This window comes from Pteropus alecto, unplaced genomic scaffold (genome assembly GCF_000325575.1).
Source record: "Pteropus alecto unplaced genomic scaffold, ASM32557v1 scaffold86, whole genome shotgun sequence".
Taxonomy (NCBI): Eukaryota; Metazoa; Chordata; class Mammalia; order Chiroptera; family Pteropodidae; genus Pteropus; species Pteropus alecto.
Genome location: NW_006442109.1, coordinates 31,333,820 through 31,343,163, shown reverse-complemented (window position 1 = coordinate 31,343,163; position 9,344 = coordinate 31,333,820). Strand labels below are relative to the sequence as shown.

The 9,344-nt window shown below is 39.3% G+C and overlaps 1 protein-coding gene across 2 annotated transcripts in view; it reads left to right on the top strand.

The window, feature by feature from the left end:
* CUNH15orf41 (chromosome unknown C15orf41 homolog) overlaps positions 1-8,205 on the top strand; it is a 202,969-nt gene extending 194,764 nt beyond the window's left edge. For both annotated transcript variants that reach the window (XM_025038886.1, XM_015595809.2), the window contains exon 11: positions 6,802-8,205. In XM_025038886.1, coding sequence (XP_024894654.1) covers positions 6,802-6,931 — 130 coding nt within the window. In that variant the 3' untranslated portion in view covers positions 6,932-8,205. The remainder of the gene's footprint in view (positions 1-6,801) is intronic.
* The last annotated feature ends 1,139 nt before the right edge of the window (positions 8,206-9,344 follow it).

Genomic DNA, 9,344 nt, shown 5'->3' with positions numbered 1-9,344 from the left:
CCAATAAGTGTTTGGTTCCCCTTTGGGGTTTTTTTTTTTTTTTTTTTTTTTTAATATCTCCTCCCTGGTTGTCAGCAGTCCTCAACTGGCAAAGTATTCTACCTGTGACCAGTCTCCCATACCCTATCTTCACCCCCCCCTCAAATTTGCCACTTCAGAAGCCTTTTAACCAAACTTAATAACAAAACCGCAGCACTAGAGAAAACGTTATATATATATATTACTTCTTTGGGTAACCCCAGCATCCTAAATATGCAGCAGGGAGGGGTATTGGTATATACTCTAAGTCAGGAGCCAAGAAATTCTGTTAATGTAAAAACACAGACTTGCTTCAGCTGGTTTGCCTTGAGGAAGAATTGCTACTCGTTAATAATCTCATTCAGTAACCACTTCTGCTATAAATTCTGGGTGCAAATATAACTGGAAAAAAAAAAAGCAAATCTATAGCTAATAGGACTCTTCCTACTGCATATGTGAAGAATGGTATTTGATTACTCAGATCTGTAGTGTATATATTAGTTAGCTATTGCCATATAACAAATTACTCCCAAATTAAATGACTTAACACACATTTGTTATCTCACTTTTTCTGTGAGTCATAAGTATGGGCATAGCTTAGCTGGATCCTCTTCTTCACTGTCTCTCACAGGCTGCATTCAAGAGGTCCAGGGTGTGTGGTCTCATCTGAACGTTTGACTGAGGAAAGACGCACTCCCAGGCTCACTCAGTGGTTGTTGGCAGGATTCAGTTCCTCCTGAGCTGTTGGGCTGCGAGCCAAAGTAACTCGCTGGCTATTGGCCACAGCCACATGGACCTTGCCCAAATGGCAGTTTTCCTCATCAAGGAATGTGAGCCGAGAAGGCAAGAGAGTGTCTAACGGCAAGATGGAAATTACTGTCTTTTGTAACCTAATCACACAAGTGACATCCTGTCATTTTGCTGTATTCTTTCTGTTAAAAGCAAGTCACTAGGTCTAGCCCACACTCAAGGGGAGGGGATTACACAAGGGCATGAGTCCCAAGAGGCAGGGATCATCAAGGCCATCTTAGAAGTCAGCCCACCACATTCTCTCTCTGCAGCTCTTAGTTATAACTCGGAAAGAGCTCCAGCACCACCACCACTGTCTTCATTCATCACTGCTGTTGTCCAGTTTAGTTTGATGCTTTTCTTCTGTACCTCTCTTCCTATAGATAGCAATGGTGAGACTGCTCTCAATAGAGTGAGTTCTACATAGGACCTGGTGCATTAGCCAAGTATCTTTCCTTCTTGGTCATTTTTAACTGTGAAGATGAACTTTATGTGCAGGGACAGATTACTTAGAAATTTGCTAATTATTTTCACACATCTTTAACATTACCCATATTATATAATTTCCTTTGTGTGTCGTAGTCACCTTTTCATAACACATACATCTGTAAAAGGAAATCGAACCAATAAGAACAATGACCATAGTCTTGCCAAATTTGAAAATCTTTAAAATAAACAAAAAGAATTTTTGCTAACTCCCCCCGTCAGCGATTATAGCTGTGCTTTTATATTCCATCTAAAAATACTTAGAAAATACATGACTGAAAGATACAGTGAATTCTTTTTTTTTTAATCCACATTCCTAAAATAAGAGAAGATACTTTTATTTTTTTCTGTCTGAGGATAGTGCTTGGTGCCCATAAGGATCTCTTGCAATCTCTTCACAATCCCTGAAGGGTCTCTGGCCCAAGTTTGAGAACTTCTGAGTTAGATCTCAAGGCAGGGGTCGAGACGCCAATGCCTGCAGGGGACAGGTGGGCAAAATAAATGCGTGAAGTAGGCAAGACAGAAAAGAAGAAATGTGTCCTCTTGTATTTTTTTCTTGAAACATGAAACCCTCTGAGATTATCTTTTTTCCCCCAAATTTGATAGAGATGTAAGTATGAAGAAGTGGGTCTCTACAATTGAAGAAAATCGCTAGTACAAGCGTGATGATAAATGTCACCTGGCACTGAGCCCCTGCACTGGGGAGTAACAGAGAATGGTGGAGACTGTGGCAAGCCTGAGAGCATATGTCATGTCTAAAGGGGACAGCCATTACTTAGCGCCAACTGATTATTGCTTTATCAGTTTATTTCTCAAGAGAAGGTGGATATGCAGGATTTCGTGTAAAAACTCCCAACTTTTATATGTTGGCTCAATTTTTTAAATTGATAAAAGCCCTGCCTTGATTCAATAGATCCAGTCACAGAAATGTCACTAATTTGCCAGGCAGCTTACTCCATGTTTTCAAAAGCTGCAATTGTAGAAAAATTTTTATTCATGTTGAATCAAAATCTGATTCTTGGTTACTTTCAAACATTACCCTGAGTCTGTGCTCAAGACCTACAGCATGAGTTGAATCCCTTCTCTCTAAGAGTAACCCTAAAAATCAGAAGATGGCGAATGAGCACTTTATCACCCTAAGTGCCCGTTTCTAAGATACACATACTCTGTTTCTCTAACAGTTCTTCAAAAATCCTTGAGTTCTCCTCTGGGTCAGTTCCAGGCTAGAGATATTCTCCTTAAAATATGACACGAGAACCCTCCAAAAACACTCTAGGTGTGATCTAACCGGTGCAGAGTGCATTTCTCCTCCTTTTCTGGTTAAAGTGTAAAACTATGTCACCCTGTTTAGCAGGCTGATCACTGCATCATAGTGAGTCAGTTACAGACCCTACAACCAGACTGCCTGGGTGCTAAAACGGGTTCCTCCACTTTTTAGCTATGAGACCTTTAGCAAGATTAATTATATTATGTAATTATATATGTTATTTGTGTATAATTACTTATACATAAATATATAATTGTATTATAATTAATAACTGCTCCAAGCCTCTGTTCTCAATTTGTTCATTTGTAGAATGGGACAATAATTGTACCTAACTCGTGGAGATGACTTGAGAATTCAATGAGTCAAAAATGTGTAAAGTGCTTAGAACAGTGTCCAGTACATAGTGTTGTGAAGGTGTTACTAATTATCACTATGATCCATAAGTATGCAATTAGTGTACTCATCTTGGTCACTAATAAAAATGCCAAGCTATGATAACGGCTGAGTCCTGCCACCGTGCCTGTCTCTGAAATGTCACCGATTCGGTCACCAGCTCAAAGCTGTCGGATCCCATATTCACTAACTCCGTGCTCTCCATCTTGTCCTTGAGAGTATCTGCCATGTTCCAGGCACCCTGTGCTAGGCCCGGAGGACACAAGTATAAATAAAACATGAGCTTTGCCCTCAACAGGGTCACAATATAGCAAAGAGACAAATGGTAAAACAGAGAGATAATCCCTGGGAGAGAGAGATGCACACAAGTGCCACAAAAGGGTACCCAGCTTTCATTCTACAGTCTCCTATTTAATTTCTCTAAATAAAATGGGAGGAAATCAGAGGAACACATTTCAAACACATTTATAAGGTTGTCATTATTTATGAGGAACCTCATCTTTCATACCCTCAAGGTCTGTCATGGCTCTTGACTTTCACCTCCCATTTTTTCAAGAGGTATTTGTTATTTTTGCTAATTTGGTGGTATTTTATTTGCAGGCAAATTACTTGTTCAAAAGTCACTGACATTCCAGTGTCTGCTCCACAGGAGTTTTTAAAATTCATTTGGAGTCTTTGATCTTATTACTTGACCATGAGTATGGTAACATTAAAGTTATAGTCAACCTTGAAATGTGTTTACAGAATCAATTCAGATCTCCGTATACATCCCATTACTGTGTGTCCCCGGGCTGGTAGGGAAGGCTGCTCTCCTGGTAGCAGACCAGCCCTCTGCTTTGCACATTCCCGCAGACCCAGGGACTCTGTTTTCTTTTAAACACCGTTAATAGTTTCTTTGATTTTTATTGGTCACAAAGGTTATGTTTGCCTTCCCAGTGATCTCATTCTTGTCCAGTACTGTCACAAAAAAATGGGAATAGGCATCAAATACATGAAATCACTCAACCCACAAACAGGTACTTGACCTACATAAAAATTTCGTAGGTCCTTTTCTTCCTTCTCCCGTCTTATACATTTTTTAGAAGAAAACGCTAGAGTTGACTTGCTTTGCTTTTCAAATTGTCAACCAAAGTGTTCCCTGCTGTTAATTCAGATAACCAAGTAATTAATTCTATAAAGTTACTTAATGTGGTCAGCCTCTTCATAGACAGGTAAGTTGCTGAAAGGTTATCTTGCCAGCATCTGATAATCTCTGGATTCTGAGAAGTTGGAGAAAGCTCAGAAATGCACTCAAGTAGGTATCAGGAACAAAGCCAGATCTTGTTCTGCTATTAAATTTCCAAACTTGTCACCCTCTAAGGTTTCTATTATTTTTGCCACTCAAAGTCCACATAATCTGAAAGCCTCTGTCTGCCAATCTCCATTTAGAAAGAGAAGTTGTCTTTCCTTGTTTTTTAATTGACTAAGCACATATTTTCGATCAGAGCTTCTGAGCCACGTGAGAGAGCTAGTGGTACTTAAATATAATTTCACCCAAAAGCTAAGAAACGCACACTTAGATACATGGCAGAGCTTCATTAGGAGTCACTAGTCATAGGTACTGAAAACAGTTCACAGACCCATGTTACCACCTTCAGGGGTTCCTAGTAGTGAACCACTACGTGAAACATTCAGATTTACATTCTTGCAAAAACCTTTTCGAGTCGCAGATTTCATCTGTTGCCTCACAAGTGAAACAAGTCCATTTTCTTGGTCACTGAGGTGTTCCCCAGGCCTGGCTTTTCTGCCTAGAAAATGCCATTTTTGTAAAGAGCTGTCATGCTTCATGTTCTTTGGCTTATGATTTAGCTGCTCAGGGAAGGTACAAGCTGCTCTTGCTCTCTCAGTGCTGATAATACGTGTTTTTGTTTTATTAAATCTTTAAAACACTGGGCTTGTTGTTTATGACCCCCATATATTCCTTTGTTCTTTTCCATGACTGTTTGGATCACATATTTTTTCTCCCTTTGTAAAAATATCAGTGCCTTTCAAAGAACATCATGGTCTCCGGAATGGCTGCATAATACAATGGAGGAATGTATTGAGCTCAATACAGGGCTGCCGAGGCTGTGACTCAGGGCCGCTTTGTTGATGGGAAGGCTTGAGGCTTCTCAGACTCACAGCTCTTCCCAGACTTGTTTTGACAAATTCGAGATCATTTGATAATATTCACAGAGGTTTGTGTAAAACAAAATTCCAAATCGTCTCTGTTTTAGTTGCAGACAGTTGTTTGTGAATAAAAGTTACTAAGAAACCCTGAGTTAAATGGAAGCAAGTTCTCATCCAGGTGTGAGCTTCTCGTGCGCACTTAAGCACTGGAGCCCGCACACGCTGTGCCAATGTAGCTGAATTCTTCTGACCGCAAAGGAGACTTCCTTGAAGATACTGAGGAAAAAGAGGACATGTGCAGCCAGCCCTGAATTTGGGCAAATGTCACAGGGCCTGGTGCTCCAAGGCGTCTCATCTGTGCACGGCGCCTGTGTCCCATAGGACAAGTTCAGTTGCCATCTCATGATTCTGTCCATGCATGGAGGGGATGCAAAAAGTTTTAATTACTCTTGCATCTAACTTGGCTACCTTACTGATGTGAATCCCCAAATAAACCACTCCATGACATCCAGTTGAACTTGTTCCTGTGCATACAGTATCTCGCAGCCCATCCTGTACTGTTAGTTTTGGCAAGTATGCTACAGCATATAATAAATCATGGAAAGAAAAGCTTTGTGGCCTAGAGTGGTTCAGCTTGCTGTAATGTCAGAATACAGAAAGCAGTTCTGTTTTTAGACATCCTTTTACTAACCCAACATTCATAATTTATGATTTCACTGTAAAATTCCTGCAACACGACACCAAAAGTAGTGCTGCCCTTTAATTAAGTACTCTCAGTAGGAAAAACGTGAAACTGATGTGCAAAACATCTCTGTGTGCACAGTGATTGATAGTGATTACATCTTTATGAACCCAGCCTAGAGGTCTCAACTTCCTGATGGGTGAACTAGTCTATAGAGCGACTTCCTGAGTCTGCTGCTCACCAAATTGGAGATAATTCGGAGACACAATTTAGAAAGATTTAGGTTTTAAGCCTGCATCTGTCTATACTTTGTCACAAATCTATGAGACATCATTCCTTGTTTTTATGATAAAAATCTGTGACCAAATTTCATGTCATTTTTACACTCAGAGAGGTTGTAATGCAGAGAATGAAGGGTCGGGGAGAAGGTTTCTATGAGGGATCTCCATTGTCCCATGGATTTATTTTTTCTGAAGACTGGAAAGAATGGGTGACAGAAGGGACTTCTGACCCTATTGGTGCATAAATAGAACAAAACCAGAAGAAGACTTTGAGTCGTTCCATTTTTTAAATTATATTTCAAACATTCTTCTTTTTCCTCAGTTGAAAAGAACTGTTTCATTTTTGAAAGAGTTCTTCTAACTGCTAAGAGACTAAAATCCCAGGCTTGGTGGTCCCCAGCTCATCACTGTTTTGACTCTGGTTCTATCCTCCATCAACTAAGTAGTCACATCAGCCCGAGCTCATACATAACATCTTACTGAAAGGTAATTAGAGTAGTGCGTATATCTGAAATACTTCAGGTTCCTTGAAAGAAAGGTAATAAATCTGCCCACAGTGATACTACTTGTATTAAGTAAGCTCTTTGGTGTAAGTTCAACTCTTTCGGTCATAATTACAACCACCGAAATTAAAATGTTATGCAATAACGTCACTTAATCATCAGCGCTTCAAAGATTACTTTTTTTGGAACTATGTTGATATTACACGCATGTGTTTTTTTCTCGTGTTCTCGCAGATTTGGGCCAGGCCTAGTCATCTATTGGTACGGATTTATCCAGGAGCTGGACTGTAACCGGGAGAGGGGCATCCTGCTCAAAGCCTGTTTCCCCACGGACATCGTCACCTTATGCCATAGCATAGCCTGACCCCAATGATCCTGGAAGAGAAGCTGGGAGGAAAAGGTGAATCCGGAAGCAATTTTACTTTCCTGCAGCGTCAACTCCTGGCAACATCTGCCCTGAACTCCAGCTGAACTCTTGCTGCTCGTGGTCACACCACTACCTCTTTAGACAAACATATCAAGAGTTTCTGTTTTCCTTCATCCCTTGCTGATGTGAACAGCCAAGAACTACAGACACAAACCACTCATTATCAGCATTTCTGTCTCTGTCAAACAGTTAGTTTATAGATAGTCATAATCTTTCTTCCTTCCGGATGGTTTCTCCTTGAATACTGAACAAAAGAAAAAATGTGGACTGAAAGGTGTGATTTTTCAATTCTCCTCCCAGTTACCGAATCACCCTCTTTTTTTTTTTTTCCTAAGCTTCCATTCATTCTCTCCCCCTCCCCCTTTCTCTTCACGTACATACACTCACAGATACCCAGTGTTGCATTACCGTCATGGAATAATCTAGCACAATCCTAGCAAAGCTGAAGACATAAAGCCTGAAACTAAAATTTCACCCTCACCTGCAGGGCTCCAGTAGACCTCAAGGACAGCCTGGGCTGCATGCTTGTTTTGTCCAGTCTTAACAGTTTCCTGACTTCTTAAGCCAAGCTGAAAAATATACTTGATGAGAATTTCCTCTTTTTATAATACTTATTTGAACACCAAACATTTTCCATTTATCTCACTTGAAAGTATTAGTTACATTGTGTTTGGAAACCACACTTCTGCATTGGCTTGGGGGCCGAGGGGTGACACTCGAAGCTCGGTGCCAGCTCTGACAAGAGTTTATTTTTAAACAGGGCTAGTTGTCAGTATGTATGATAGCATTTTTATGAGTCAAATTTTTTAAAAGCACATTCTGTACGCTCCTTTTTATCTGCGTTTTATACCACGTAATTATATAACACTCAAAGAATTTAGGCATTAGAAATGTTCGGCTTGAATGAATGAAGTGTACCGAAAATAAACCTAGTGTGACTTTCAATAGGCAAAATAAAGGAGAGTTTGTATTTGTTCACTTTAATTTATTCACTTTTTATGCTGCGAATCAAATTTCAATCTGAAGCAAAACATCAACAAAGTCATTATAAGACTATCTTTGAAGAAGTTAAAGGTTAATCGATACCCAAAAATGTATTTAGTAAAATATTTGCCCCTATGTTGACAAAACATAATGACTTGTATAATGCTGAATTGGTGAGCTTGGAAATATTAATAAAAATGTAAGTTTTTACAAACACGTTTAAGTTATATACATTGCTTGGTTCTTCTAAAAGACTCTACCATTAGTACTTTGTTCATTTTGTATCTAAGAAGGTTTGCAAAAGTCTGCCTACTGCTTTTCCTTTTGAAGGACACAAACATGTTGGGTCTGAACATATGGATTTTAACTCTGCTGAGGGTTACATTAAATGAAAAAAAGAAAGAGGAAGACCATGAAATGATAAGGAAGTAACAGGCAAACTTCTGTCTCACTGTAAAATGCATCTATGCAGTTTTTGTGAGTGAAATAGAATGATTTGAAACCACTGCTATTGTCTCGACACACACACACACAGACATACACACATGCCTTAAAACTGTTTTTAAAAGCAGTTTTCATGGCTTGCTCTAAACTGCTTTTTCTTCATTAGGAATAAATTACATTTATCTGCACAGATGTTGAAAACCCTGCTAAACCCTTGTCAAGCATTTGTTTATTTTACATTAAACAAATTTATGATGAGGGTGCACAAATAAATTAAAAAATAAAGGTGATGTTTGCACTTCGTACTCAGTCTTCTTCCCGGTGCCCTGACATAATGTGTTATGAGAAGGTACTGGTGTTCTCAGGCAAAGGCGCCACCCCCTCTTTATGAGTAAGGTTTTAAAATGTGTCTCTTAAAAGTCGAAAACAAACTAGCAGTCAACTGTGCATACTTTGATAAAGTTGCAAGTTATTCAAAACGAAGCTTTTTCCCCGCACAAGAACTAATGTGATTATTATACCTACGACTTTCCCGTTGGAGGGTTATGAGGGGAAGAGAGTAATGTTTCAAATTGGAAGTTTAAAGCCTCCTTGTTCTTTTTCTTTTATGTTAGAAATACTTATCTGTGTTATATCTGTGTGTGTTGCTTGTTTACTTGTTTGGTTTTTGAGTTTAGACAATACAAACATCAGCCCTGGAAAGTAGTCTTGGGATGACAACATTTTTTTTATTGCTGTCGTCATTAGAACATTAACAAAGCCAGATCTTGTTTTATGGAGCTCTCTGCAAACTGTGCTAATGAATTATGCCAACCCAGAAAGCCGGTGTGTGTATAAAACGTAAAACTGAATGATGATCTCCCTGGCATATATAGACTTGCCAAGCATCTGCTTTCACAAACAAGTAAGAGACCTTGTTGGA